The sequence below is a fragment of the Alosa alosa genome, chromosome 4, assembly GCF_017589495.1.
Source record: "Alosa alosa isolate M-15738 ecotype Scorff River chromosome 4, AALO_Geno_1.1, whole genome shotgun sequence".
Classification (NCBI taxonomy): Eukaryota; Metazoa; Chordata; class Actinopteri; order Clupeiformes; family Clupeidae; genus Alosa; species Alosa alosa.
The window spans coordinates 9,183,605-9,198,604 of record NC_063192.1 but is presented as its reverse complement, the minus strand read 5'-3'; the positions used below and the strand labels follow the sequence as shown (position 1 = coordinate 9,198,604).

The 15,000-nt window shown below is 47.7% G+C and overlaps 1 protein-coding gene across 1 annotated transcript in view; it reads right to left on the bottom strand.

The window, feature by feature from the left end:
• The window catches only part of LOC125293106 (cadherin-4-like), a 309,928-nt gene that overhangs the window by 14,943 nt on the left and 279,985 nt on the right, over positions 1–15,000 (bottom strand). The window contains exons 11-12 of the mRNA XM_048240782.1: positions 13,868–14,121; positions 5,190–5,332 (exon numbers count right to left, since the gene is read on the bottom strand). Coding sequence (XP_048096739.1) covers positions 5,190–5,332; positions 13,868–14,121 — 397 coding nt within the window. The remainder of the gene's footprint in view (positions 1–5,189; positions 5,333–13,867; positions 14,122–15,000) is intronic.

Sequence of the window (15,000 nt, the reverse complement as noted above, 5' to 3'; positions counted from 1 at the left end):
GGAAATAAATCATTTCAACTCTTAAGAGAGCACACATCAACACACCTAACGGCAATCAACATCATCTCAGTGCAAACAGACTGACCTAGGTCTGTGTACACAATCTAGATCTGTGTACACAACAATGTCCGTTGCACAATCTTCACTAGGATTCATTTCAGCTATTGACTTCTGAGAGGCAGTCTAACTGACTCGCAGACACAGGTGATATACAGTGCACAACCATGAGTCCATATTTCTATACATAAGCCAACACACACACACACACACACACACACACACACACACACACACACACACACACACACACAGGTTGTAAAAAGAACCTAACCTACAGTACATGACCTACACACGCATCTTACACTTTTACAAAACCATGCACTCACTCAAGCATTCAAAGCAAGCATTTCTCACCCACATCACCCACCTACACTAATATAGATGCCTACTGTACAAGCAGCCACACACACACACACACACACACACACACACACACACACACACACACACACACACACACACACACACACACACACACACACACACACACACACACACACACACAGGCTATTATTCATGGATTGAATAGGACTGAGGGAGTTGCTGAGGGCGGATAGCTGAGAGAATGGCTTTTGCTTTCCATCCTGCTGCTGCTGCAGAGTTCACTCCTCCACCTCAAACTTTACTTCTTTTTCTTTCTTCCTCCCTCCCTCCCTCCCTCCCTCCCTGTATCCCTCGCTCCTTCCCTCCCTCCCCTGCGGCCTCTCTCTCTCAGGCTGCCAGTCTTCCGGGCGGACGACCTGCATCTGACTGCAATTACGGCCAATTTCACAGCGATGCCATGGAGCGCCAAGCCATGTTTCCCCGGGTAATTGACAGATAACATATTTCATGATTAAGATAAGAGGTATGTAATTTAAACAGATTTATGTAGAGCCAAACGATTTGCCAATTTAAACACGGCAATGGCGCAAATAATCCCTCAGATGGGAGGAACGAAGAAGAGAAAGAGAGAGAGAGAAAGTGTGTGAGATATACAGACAGAGGGGGAGACGGAGAGAGAGAGAGAGAGAGAGAGAACAGGAAAGAAATAAGAAGGATGCTTTAAATGGCTAGACAGAGAGAAACACTTCACTGAGATGAATGCCAAATGGTCTGAGGATGGGGTCATACTGTGGCCAGTGCCTCTCTAATGGCAAGCAGGAAAGAGACTCCAGCGCACACACACCATCTCTCTCCGCACATGCACCGGCCCCATACAGAGCTGCCGGAGCTCTCATTTGATCATGAGATCAGCAGACTACAAATAATTAATCTGTAATTTATTCTCATGCCATGAATAGCATATTGAAAGAGACTGTATGCATTCAGTGATGGTGTGTGTGTTGTATGTGTGGGCTGGGGTGAGGCCCTCCCTCCCTCCCTCCCTCCCTCCCTCCCTCCCTCCCTCCCTCCCTCCCTCCCTCCCTCCCTCCCTCCCTCCCTCCCTCCCTCCCTCCCTCCCTCCCTCCCTCCCTCCCTCCCTCTCTCCCTCCCTCCCTCCCTCTCTCCCTCCCTCCCTCCCTCCCTCTCTCCCTCTCTCCCCCCCTCCCCCCCTCCCTCCCTCCCTCCCTCCCTCCCTCCCTCCCTCTCTGCCTCCCTCCCTCCCTCCCTCCCTCCCTCCCTCCCTCCCTCCCTCCCTCCCTCCCTCCCTCCCTCCCTCCCTCCCTCCCTCCCTCCCTCCCTCCCTCCCTCCCTCCCTCCCTCCCTCTCTGCCTCCCTCCCTCCCTCCCTCCCTCCCTCCCTCCCTCCCTCCCTCCCTCCCTCCCTCCCTCCCTCCCTCCCTCCCTCCCTCCCTCCCTCCCTCCCTCCCTCCCTCCCTCCCTCCCTCCCTCCCTCCCTCCCTCCCTCCCTCCCTCCCTCCCTCCCTCTAGCATATTGAAAGAGACTGTATGCATTCAGTGATGGTGTGTGTGTTGTATGTGTGGGCTGGGGTGAGGCAATATACTGGAGTGAGGAAACGCTATAATGAGATGAGAATCTAAAATAATTACATTATTTTACCATGCACATGCCAATTTAAAAACATACACACATACCACAATGTACAAATGATTGTTATATGACTATGTATCAATTAAAGGGTGACTTGGGAGGATCTACTCCACTTATAGAGGATTTGCTTGATGCAGTTCCTAAAACAAGCAGAGCTGGCATCAGAGCTTGCCTGTGGAATACTACGGTAAATTGAGAGGACACATTGACATCGCCAGCTGCAGCGAAACCAAGCAGACAAAGAAAAACAGTTTGTGGCCTTTAAAGATTGTTGGCTCTGAGTGTGTGTAATTCAAAATGGACACACACACACGCACACACACTTCTCTCGTGTGGCTGTCAGGGAGACAATGGTGTGCACTCTTGGGTGCAGCAGCACTGCAGAGATCCACCATGCCCAAACACACACACACACAGGGATGGCATCCACATGCATATAGTCATCGGTGGAAAAACACACATCTGCATTCTGCATATAAACTGATATGGAAACATGCAACTACACAAATGGCCACAAAAACACAAACAACACCAATCACACACACACACACACACACACACACACACACACACACACACACACACACACACACACACTCATGAATATCAGTCCATGAGTTTTCTCTTTCGTCTTTTTGGTTCCAAGTTAATCCTTCCTATGTACAAGTGACATGTAGTGGCAGCTTGCTCCTGCTGATATGAGCATTACGTGGGTTTTAAACAGCTAAATAAATAATTATGTGTGTGTAAATTCCTCAAAAGAATTTGTATTAATGTGTTTTTTTCTTCGTCTTGATGTTGGTTGAAATGTTTCAAGAGCAGGGGGAACAAGGCTTCCAGCTAAGGTTTGTTTTCCCAAAAAGAAAATAAATAGCAGAATCAACAGATAAACCAATGTAAATCAGGTTAGCGTAGGCCTATTTATAAGTTGGGAGGCTGTGTTTTTTAGAGGAGATTAGGACAATGATAGGAGCGATGGATATGCTTTCTGTGACAGAGCTTTGCCTACAAATCCCAGCACCCCCCAGCCTCCATTAGCATAATCCTCTCACATTATCAGACACTCACACTACACTCCCAGCATCTGAACACACACACACACACACACACACACAGATATCCCCCCGACACACACACAAACAAACATGCATGTCAATACTCAAGCTAATTCAGTCATGCACAAATGCACCCACATACACATACAACAGCGTACAACTACACACACACACACACACACACACACACACACACACACACACACACACACACACACACACACACACACACACACACACACACACACACACAAACACACATCTGTACATCTGTAAATAAAGGGGTGGCTGAAGTATATTAAGCCCTGGGCAGGTGGTGTGTGTGTGTGTGTGTGTGTGTGTGTGTGTGTGTGTGTGTGTAGAGTTTTGGGAGTGTGGAGTCTGCAGACTCTGGACAGGTGGACTGAGGGCCTGAGGGTTGCTGCTCCCACACTGTAATGGATCGGTCAAGCCAAGGCTGCAAACACACACACACACACACACACACACACATGCACACACACACACACACACACACACACACACACACACACACACACAATTGCTTACTCGCTCTCACATACACAGACAGACAACCACACAGATGGAGGGGAGAAAACAAGTGTCGGAGTGAGAGAGAGAGAGAGAGAGAGAGAGAGAGAGAGAGAGAGAGAGAGAGAGGAACGCAGACAGATGGATGAAGAGTCATGTGTGGTGCGAGTAAGTGCTAAAGCAGCCTGAATGATGTGAGCGCATCGGGACCTAATAGGTTTGGAGCCTAATCCACCCCCCACCCCCCCACACACAAACACACACACACACCGTCTCCGTCACTGAAGAAACAGAAGGAGCCACACGTCATGGAGCCTGGCAATGCCAATCACGCTTCAAAGCCACCCCAACTTTAGGTAAACACACCAATGCACTGCTGCACGCTGATAAGCCACTTTGGGCTACAGAAAAGGAGAGAGAGAGAGAGAGAGAGGCCTGTTTACTTCAGTCTGAGAAAAGCCAAGTTTGTTTGTCTGCTGTGATTGAGTTGGTGCTCAGTGTGGCTTGGGCTGGGGTTGTTTGGTAGAACAAACAGCCGAAGCCATACTCTATGCAACAGGAAAAGTTAAAAAAGAGAGTGAACAAGAAAGAGAGAGAGAGAGAGAGGGGGGTACAGGGAGTGTGTAAACAGCGAACTCCAAATCAAGCATTCTTCTCCTCCCAGGACCCTCCTGCTAGCGCTCGGTCCAGAGCCCCAAGCATCCCTGTGGGCACCCTGATTCCCACCACGATTCACGAACAGCGTACAACTACACACACACACACACACACACACACACACACACACACACACACACACACGCACATATCCATAACCCAACAGATGCTATCCGGTGTGATATGGTATATCAAGTATGCAAGCTTGAAAATAGACCATATCACTGCTCATTAAAACCAAATAATTTGATAACTAATGTGATAATGTGAACTGTATCCTCTAATTATCCAAGGTCCAGACTAAACTCTTCCGTAAAAAATATCTTAAAACAGTAAGAACAAACCTAAAACAACTCAATGCAACACAAGAGGGAACAAGGCATCACACTCCAGGTTAAAAAGTGAGGGTAGAATCCACTGTAACGCATAGTAGGACCGTTTGAAACTACAACTGCAACACTCTGCCCTTACTTACTTATGTCCACACGGAGCCAGGTATCTTTAAAAACAGAGATTTTTTTAATGCGTTTTGGCCTTTTCGTCTACATAGAAACTCCATTTTTGGTCACTGAAAACAGTTATTTTAAAAAACTTCGGCCAAAGTGGAGATTTTCAAAAACTCAGTTTCCGTGTTTGAAAAACATAATGTTTGGATTGTGACACTCTCAAAAACAGAGATAATCACCGCACACTGGTCTAATATAACAAATTGTTTATTAGGAGCGAACAATGCGTTTTGCCATCAGCTTCTTCAGACTTGCTCTCTGACTTCACATGACACCCACAGGTGAAATAAGCAATTATAGTGTCACATGACCTCAACCGTGTGTCACCAATAGGACAAATATGTTTTTAAAAACAAAGCTACATGTGGATATAGCTTCAGCCTACAGGGCTCTCAGACATACTCACCATTATCTGCTGCTAGGAATGTAGCCTCGTAGATGTTGTTCTTGACAAAGATGGACTCACGGTCCAGCACAGCAGTCGTGTAGATTTGCCCGTTGCTGGAGTTGATGGTCAGCCAGTTGGCAGGGTCAGACAGCTTAGCGTACCTGTGTAATGGGCAGGAGAGGAACAGGTTAAATCCCACAGACAAACCCATGAACTAGCTGAGTGGGCTCAACCAGAGAGCACATAAGGTATGGCGTCATTCTAGTTGGCCATTAGGATGTTTGGAATGAGATTTCTTTTCCCTTTTCATTGGTATGTGATTTTCATTCCCGTTAGTAGGTTGTGGTATCTGTAAGATTGGTATTGTCTGTATCTGTGAGATTGGTATTTGTATTGTCTCAACTCAATCACAACCAACACACACACACACACACACACACACACACACACACACACACACACAGTAGACACACAGTTTCTTTTCCCTTGAATCACAATATTTTAAAGCAGCGGCCAGTAACTGTCTCGCTCCCCTTTTGAGAACCCCTGCCGTCCTCCCCCACACACACAAACAGACTTTCAGAGACTGAATTTGTTGTGACCTTCACAGTGCAGAGACACACTCTCTGCTGTTCTTTCGCCTTCAGCTTATAGTCAATGTACCCTTATTTCCCCATCCCTGTGCCCTGTGCCCAAGAGCCAATCACCTCGTCTGTTTAACACACACAGTCGGAGAGGACAAAAGACAGACATGGTGGAAGAGAAGCAGAACCAGTCACAGAGAGAGGGAGAGCGAGAGAGAGAGGGAAGGGGGGGTGTATCACTTCTTTATAAAACCAATATTTACAGTGGGGAAAATAAGTATTACATTACATTACATTTAGCAGACACTTCTTGACCAAAGTGACTTATTGAACACGTCAACATTTTTTTCAGTAAGTATACTTCCAGTGAGGCTATTCACATAACATTTTCTCCAGACATTAGTATTAACTTAGCTAATCCACACATATTAAAAAATCCAAACATTAATGTCCATAAGTAGAGTTATGAGTAAAAAAGTGGAATGGCACAGGGAAAAAGTATTGAACACGCTAAGAAAAAGCAGTACACAAACCTCACTGAAAGTATACTTACTGAAAAAAATGTTGACATGTTCAATACTTATTTTCCCCGCTGTAGGTGTTTAAATACTACAATACATCCACAAGAGTTGCAGCATCAAACAGACCCCAAGATCTTGCTCTTTCTTGTTATCCAAATGCCCATTTTTTTCTAAACCCAATAAAAAAATTAAACACACTCCCCTTATTTTAACCTTGTACAGGATGCCTCCATTGAAAAGCTCAGAAGAAAACACTTCCCCCTAACTTTACATACCATGCACCCAGGAGCTCAAAAAGCTCCTCTCCTCTCCACTCCACTCCACTCGTCACACACATTATCTCATCAGCTTGCTCATAGGCATGCAGTTACACTCACTCTCTCTGTATCACTTCATCCAATTTGCTGCTGGTAATTATTTTTAAGCTGCAGCTTATACATCTCTAATTGAATATCTTGGCAGTTTTCCCAAAATGTATTTTCTCCATCAATACATTATTAACTCTCACAATGTATGCATGTACTATTGGAGACATATTTTTTGGATGTTACTATTGGATGGTGGGGAGGGAATAATATTATATATCTCACACACTTTCTCTTAGACTCTGTCTGTTTGGGTCCCTCAAATGAAACTGTGTGTGTGTGTGTGTGTGTGTGCGGCACCAGATGCCCTTTTGGATTAAAGGGTTTAGTTGTAATATGAAAGAAGTAACCTGTCTTGTCCTCTACTGCCATCAAATTGTTATGTTCCCTTTCCAAAAAGGACTGCATGGCAATCTATAGGATTCAGTGTTCAGTGATCCTTCAACACATACTGTAGGATCACTCAATCACTCTTTTTCCCTTTCTCAGACACACTGTACACACACACACACACACACACGCACACACGCCACACACACACACACACACACACACATGAAAGCCACAGTAAGTCTGTGATCTCTGTGCTCGGCGAGCGCCCACGGAGAAGAGGGGACGGGAGGCGGCAGAAGGATTTTTTTTTACCCAGCATGCATCAGCAGGACGCGGGGCGAGAATTGGGGATCTGAGGGGAGACATTACAGGGCCGGCGAGGAGGCCGACAGCACCCACAGCCTTTAACTGGCAGCCTATGAAATTACCACGGAGGGGGAAGAGTGTCCGTCACACACACCAGCACATCCCTCCCTCCCTCACTGGGGCCCAGTTACGAGAGGGACAGAGAGAGATATATAGAGACACAGAGAGAGAGAGAGAGAGAGAGAGAGAGTGTGTGTCTTTATGTGTCTTACACAGAGAGATAGTGTGTGTGTGTGTGTGTGTGTGTGTGTGTGTGTGTGTGTGTGTGTCTGTGAGAGAAAGAGAAAGAGAGAGAGAAGTGAGGGAGATAGATATAGAGTGTGTGTGTCTTTGTTAAAGCAAAAACGTGTGTGTATGTGTGACAGAGTGTGTGAGAGAAAAAGAGTGTTTGCATTTGGGGGGAACCGAAGGAATGTGAGGACTGCTGGTGCTCTTCTCTTGGAGTATCTCCAACCTGCAGTGAAAAGGCAAAGGTCTCTCATTTGTAGTATTTATGGGTGCACCAGCCTAGACTGCTAGATAGACAGCGCTAGCTGCAGGTGAATAGTAGGCTGAATAGTGATGAAGACGTGTGTGTGTGGACGATTTCCACTAGTCGCTTTTAATTCTTGCTAAGACGTCCACGTGAATTAACTCCTGCGACTCCTACTGAGGTAGGAGAGAGAGAGAGAGAAAGACCACACATGGGAGAGAAAGAAAAAAGCAAGAGACCGAGCAGATTGGAGAGCTGGAGAAAACGAGGGAGCTTGCGAGGGAAAGGTTAATGACTCCGCGCTCTCCCATTCCTCCAGACCTTTCTCATCTCACTGCCTCTGCAGTTACAAAGGAACCGGCAGACCTTTTTTTCTTTCAATTCTTCTATCTGGAATTATTAAAACAGGATTAACACCCAATGACGATAAAAGGCATTACACAAAGGTCTAATCCCTCCGTGCCAGACCCCTTCACTGTTTCAGTCAACCTTTTAATTAAGCTCCCCAAACAGTAGTTAACACAGATATAATACAACTTATATGAAGTGTATTGAATGTGAAATAGGCCTCTTGCGCATGCCAATTTCCACAGCTCCTACAATGCAATTATTCATTATTTTAGCCCATTAAAAGAAAACAAATGACAACTTAAAGGCCATTCCGGCAGGTCCGGGTTGCAGATTCTAATCTCCACTGCCCGTTTCAGACACCACTTCCTCTAATTAATTTCCAGCTCTGTGTAAGATTTGTGTGAGGATGGTTAATTAAAGCGTGGCACCTCCGCTTCGTCCGAAAAGCCGGAACCGTGAAGATGGAGCCACGCTGGACTATGAAATACTGCAGTGGCGATCGTGGAGATATTCGAGAAGTCTCAGGTTCTCCTGTCTGTCCATTCATAACTCCTCACACGCCGCACAGCTGAAGCCTAGCGCTCACGACCAGCGCTATGATAAAAACATGCCACCACTGCTACCGCTGGCTGTGAGCGCTAGGCTTCAGCTGTGTGGCGTGTGAGGGGTTATGGATGGCGTGTGGATGCCCGGACAGGAGAACTTTAGCTGGGCACCTCAACGGAGCACAGCACCATGACCTGGAGGAGCAATCTGGTGGTGTGTGTATTTTATGCTATGATGAAGGATGTCAATCCTTTTTATTGTTGGCCACTCTTCTGGAGGTGCTTCATTAGAGAGAGAGAGAGAGAGAGAGAGAGAGAGAGAGAGAGAGAGAGAGAGAAAGAGAGAGAGTAGGATAGGGAAAAATAATCTCAGTGTTGACCCCAGGCAACCACCCTCATTAATTACCTCCAGATAACACATTTAATTTTGGAGTTAACTGCCAGGTTGCGCAGCTGAAACGCTTCAGCTGAAGAGGTTCCTTCATTACTCCCCCTAATGCTGGGAGGATCATTCCGAAAAGAAAGACAGTAAGAAAACGCCTGTTAGAGAACGAGAGAAAGAGAGATAGAGGAAGAGAGAGAGTGGAAAAACCGAAGGAGAGGAATGTGCCGAATGGTTGAGAGTGTGGGTTGTGGCGAGGCCTGGAGAGTTAATTTGCGAGCCGACAGCTCATTAGATACAGGTATTACTGCCGAGTGTTTACCTGTCTCCGGGCAGCCACCCCACTCTCTCTCTCTCTCTTTTGCCTCCATTAGTTGAAATTCCAATCAGGAGCGTCGGATGGCCCCGCAGAGGCCCCTCCAGTCGGCGGATAATAAACTCATAACCGCCTCTGCTTTCTGACCATTTGCATTCCCACTTCCCATTGTCTCTCGTCAGTGGCCTGGGAGCGTGTCAAATGGGGTGGGGGGGCGTATGGGGATGGGTGAGTGGGTTGGGTGGATGCATGTTTTGGTGAACCTGTGATGGACACCTGAATGGGTCAGGCTGTCTCTCGAAATCTGTCCCACTCTCTCCTTCCTGTCTTCGTCTTCCTGCTCTACACACGAAGCTGTTAGCCGCCAACCCCATCCCTCTACCTCCACTGCTCTCCAGTCCGACGCCTCTCAGCGGGAGCTAATCATCCCATTGGCAGAGATCATAAAGAGCTCCAACTCGGCATTGTCAAACTGTGAATACGCTCCCTCATTAAGGCCCATACACACACACACACACACACACACACACACACACACACACACACACACACACACACACACACACAGACACACACACACACACACACACACACACACCCTCCCCTCCCGCACTCGTACCCCGAAAGCCGACAGATGGGCAAAAAATAACACCTGCATGCTTTAACTCTGCCAGCATGCAGAAGGTAAAGTAGAGAGAGAGAGAGAGAGAGAGAGAGAGAGAGAGAGAGAGAGAGAGAGAGAGAGAGAAAGAGAAAGATGGGAGAGAAAGTGAATAAGAAGGACAGCAGAAAGGGAGATTGTGTGATGATGTGTGTGGGTATTTTTGGGGGTTTTTGTGGCATGTATGCAATTTCCATTTTTGTCATTTGTAGTGCTGAGCGAATTTTGGAGATTGTGTGTGTGCATGCTCTGTACTCTGATTGCCATGCCTCAAGTGATATTTGTGTAAATGTTGTCATGCTGATAATAAATATGGAATGGAGTAGAAAATCAAGCTGGCGTCGGAAGAAAGAAAATACTGAGGCTGAAACAAACACACATAATATCATAGCGAAAAAGGAGGACAAAAATCCCTGTACATAATCACACACACGTATTTGTATACATGCATTATACCCATATAGACACACTCACAGACACATACACAGTATATGTTTTCATTTTAAATCAATGTTTTGGACATTGTTTGGATTGCCAAGTGTTCTTTACCTCAGGGACAGGCAAAGGGAGGCAGGAAGGAGGGACAGTGACAGAAAGAGAGACAGAGCGAGGGAGAGAGAGATGGAGAGAAAGGGAGGCACACACACACTCATGCACACTCACACACACACACACACACACACACACACACAGGAGGGCATTAGACAGGCTACCTGTCAGAGGCAGACTGGCGTGGTGATGCCAAGTGAATAAATGATTACCCACAACACCTTGTGTGTGTGTGTGTGTGTGTGTGTGTGTGTGTGTGTGTGTGCGTGTGTGTGTGTGTGTTGTGAGTGTTGTGTGTGTTTGTACACATCACTTTCCATGAATCCATCTGGTGTCTGCCATGTTCCATCCCAGCCCACTGTACCCCCCCTCCGCCGCCCCCACCCTTCCCTTTCCTCTCCCTCCCATTCCCTTTCTCTCTGTCTTCTACCCAACATCCTCACCTCGTGCAGTTGCACCACACTTCTGAGCCCTGGGCTCATATCCACCCTGTGTGTCTCAGCCCCACTCTGCTGTTGTGTGCTGTGCCCATTGATCTGGATCAGGAGAAGCAGGGTGGGGACCTGGGACTGACTCGGGAACAGTCAACCTCCCCACACACACACACACACACACACACACCCTCCCTTCCTCGGCCCAGCACAGTTCAGGCAATGAGGACTGGGGCCCAGAACTCAGCCAGCGTGCCCAATTTACAGAGAAACACCAAACAAGGGAGAGGGCTCGGAACAATGTGCCGCATCGATCTGCAATCTCCTGACCTCCATTGCGGAGCTGGCTTCTTAATGGATGCTGGCCACACACACACACACACACACACACACACACACACACACACACACACACACATAACACACATTCTCCAACTTTTGCCAACAGTGTAGTTCTATCCAAGTTTTGATTTGCAGGGTCCCTGTTTACTCACTCAAACAAGCGGAAAGATAATTGACGGTCGTGAACGCGATCGTTCACAGCTCTGTTGACGGACGGACACAATTCTACAAACACACACACACACACACTCATTATCCACAAATGGGCTTCTTCCTCTGAGGCAAATGTGACTAATTATTCTGCAAAGAAAGGAATAATTACGGATGAGTAGGGAGTGGGCGGCCACTGTCTGATGGCGTGTCACGTTTGAGGTCCGCCGATAAGCGCAGATGAATTGGGGAGATTAAATGGAACCTCTCAGATGAAATGTCCATCTTTCCCCGAATTCCAGGAAAGCGTGATTAGCTCACGTTCTGACATACACTGTAGCAAAAACAAGAGTTGTGTAAACAGATTTGCTAATCTTTAAATGCCAGCAGGCAGAAACATGAAATATTGTGATTAGCTTTCTCCATATCTACTAGTGAGCTTCTGATGCTTCTCATGCAGAGAGAGAGAAGAGAGAGAGAGAGAGAGAGAGAGAGAAAAAGAAGGGGTGGAGAAGAGGATGAAGCGAATGAGATGTTGCTGATTAGAGAGCAGAGAGAGACGAGAGAGTTGTGGAGAGAAAAAAGAGAAATGTTAAGCTTTTATAGATAAGAGAGAGAGAGAGAAAGAGAGAGAGAGAGACTGGAAGGAGAGACAGAGAGGACTGCAAAAGACAGAGGGAGAGAGAGAGAGAAGCCAGAGGAGAGGGAGAAAAGAGATGGAGAAAGATGAGGAAGTGAGAGACAGCCAGCTGGTGTATCTGCCATTTTACTGAATTTTTCTGAATTATAACGTACAGCCAATTTAGTGTCATTAGCGGTTAAATTAGCTGGTAAATGAGCTCAGATCCAACATCCCTGTACTCGCAAGATGCAGTAGTGTTAAACCTGTCTGCTGACCACTGCACAAACACTCTGAATAACGCCCCCACACACACACACACACACAAACGCACACACACACACACATGGGCAAACACACACAGGGGCACACATACACTGCCATCCAAAAAAATAGTTTAATTACAAGGTGAAATGAGCAGCTGATTAATTAAGCTGTTGACAGACTGTGTGCCAGCCTTTGGCATGGAGTCCGTGGTGCGGGGCACACCAGAGGGGAGGCTGCCCAGGTTGGGTGACTCCTCGCGGGTGCCACCATGAGGCACGCGCTGCAGCGTTTCCCCCCTCTTTTTCTGTTTCTCCTTTCTTTTCTTTTGGAAGGTGTCAGACGTGCGGTTTCATCAGTGTTGTGGCTCTGTGAGAGGGGCTGAGCTACAACAGAGAGCTGCGTGAGGGACCCCTCAGGCCTGGCTGGCAGCACCAACAAGCACACACACACACACACACACACACACACACACACACACAGGCGATAGCATAGTGTGTTACATAAACAGAAGCCATTGCCTGGTTATTGAACCAGAGCAGGCATCTTTTCATCTAGCTCTGTGTTTACACGGTGTTCTTCCCACTGCCTGACAGCGGACCGCAGGCCCCAGGGGACAGCCTGAGCTGGGAGGGGGGTATTAGCGGAGGCTTGGGAATGTGTCGGAAACCTTCAGGCCTAAGAAGAGGGGGCTGCTGGGAAAGTAACCGCACAGTGAGAGAAGGAAAGGGTGGCTAGGAGAAGGTGGCTAGAAGATGCACCTGCTTGAGGCTGAGGCTGCTCTCTCTCTCTCTCTCTCTCTCTCTCTCTCTCCGTGGTGGTGGTTTCAGTAAACGCTGGGCAGGTAGAGCCAGGTGTGTGAGCTTGCGCAACCGAACAAAGCAACCCCCCCGGGGAGACGTGAGGAGTGTTACGGGGGAGAAACGCTATGTGTGCAGTCTATGCATTTAAGCACCTGGAGATGCTAACTGAATGCTAAATGCTGATGCCTGCAAATGGCGCTCCTGACTGAAGAATCATGTTTTGTTCTGCTGACTAGCAGACTAGTGTGAAATACTGTACAATGCCTTAATCTCCAACAGTCAAGACCTTTGGAAAAACACCAGGCTCTATCAGCAACAATTGTTTATCTGACTGACTGTGCATGTAATGTGACTATGTAGCTAACTGCTCCAACTCCCATTAAGTCAAGAGAGCTTAGAGATGGGCAGCCCAGCCTGGTGCACCCCACTAGTCTGGTAGTGACCAGCAGTGCAGAGACTATGTGAGTCCAGTACAGGGCACTACCCATGCCTTATGCCCTTACTACCTGCACTCTTCTTCACACACACATTCCATTTGTTTGTGTTGTCAGGGAAACCCCTAGATATCACTTTGCCCTCTTTGCCACCCCCCCCCCCAGGACAAAGAGAGGTGTGTGTGCAGTACGTTTCAGTTGCCGGTACCTGATGGACTGTTGCATGAAGATGTCGGGGTCCTTGGCCATGAAGGAGCAGACGGAGTGACCGGCGGGGATGCCCTCCTGCAGCCGGATGTACTTGGGGTTGTTAATGAACATGGGCGGCTCGTTGACGTCCTGCACGGAGATGGTGATGCCCGCCGTGTGCTGCTGCGACGACTGGATGTTGCTGGCCAGCGGCACCTGGTTATAGACAGCCACGTTCAGCATGAAGGCGCGGTTCTGCTCGTAGTCTACCGGCTGCAGGGAGAGAGAGAGAGAGAGAGAGAGAGAGAGAGAGAGAGAGAGAGAGAGAGAAAGAGAGAGATAGAGAGCATCCAGATAGTTTATTCAGTTAAGCTACTGGGTGAAATGATATTTGGAAAACAATAAATCAAGTGAATGATCAAACAAGCATTATGAATGGACACACTGAGATGAAGAAACACAATGTGACAAGCGCTTGCTTGATATAATACCATGCCACAACTTCAGACACAAAACAATCTAACAGGGGGCAGCTCCGCGATCATCCTCTGCCCTTCTTTTAATTGATGCTGTTTCCATTTCTCTCCTGTCCTGTCCTCCGGAGCCGAGCAGCTCCCTTTGACCCGAACAGGACAGGCTGGGGCCTGCTCCTGCCTCCCTGACAATAATAAAGCAGCCGTGTGTGTGACGCACAGAGGAATAGGAGATGACACCGGGGTGTCTCAGCACGCCTACCTGTAATTGGTGCTTTGATGATGACTGAGAGCGACAACATCGGAAATATGCATGCACCACTGACATGGCCTATTGTGTGTCCATGTGTGTGTCTGGTGTCCGTGCATGTATGTGTGTCCGTGTGTGTGTGTGTGTGTGTGCGTGCGCGTGCGTGTGTTTGTGTGTGTGTATGTGTGTGTGTGTGTGTGTGTGTGTGTGTGTGTGTGTGTCTGTGTGTGATAGAGAGATAAAGGGGGAGTGCATGGGAGTGCATGGCACTGCGGAGGCACTCCAGGCATTGTGTGCCACTCGAGTGTAAAGCGGAGATGACAGCTTAGGACAGCGGCCCTTCCTTAATGAAGACGCTGTGGCGACAGGTTCAAACGGAAACAAACACGTAGCGTTAGTGTGACAGCGAGGCAAGGGGCAATTATCTGG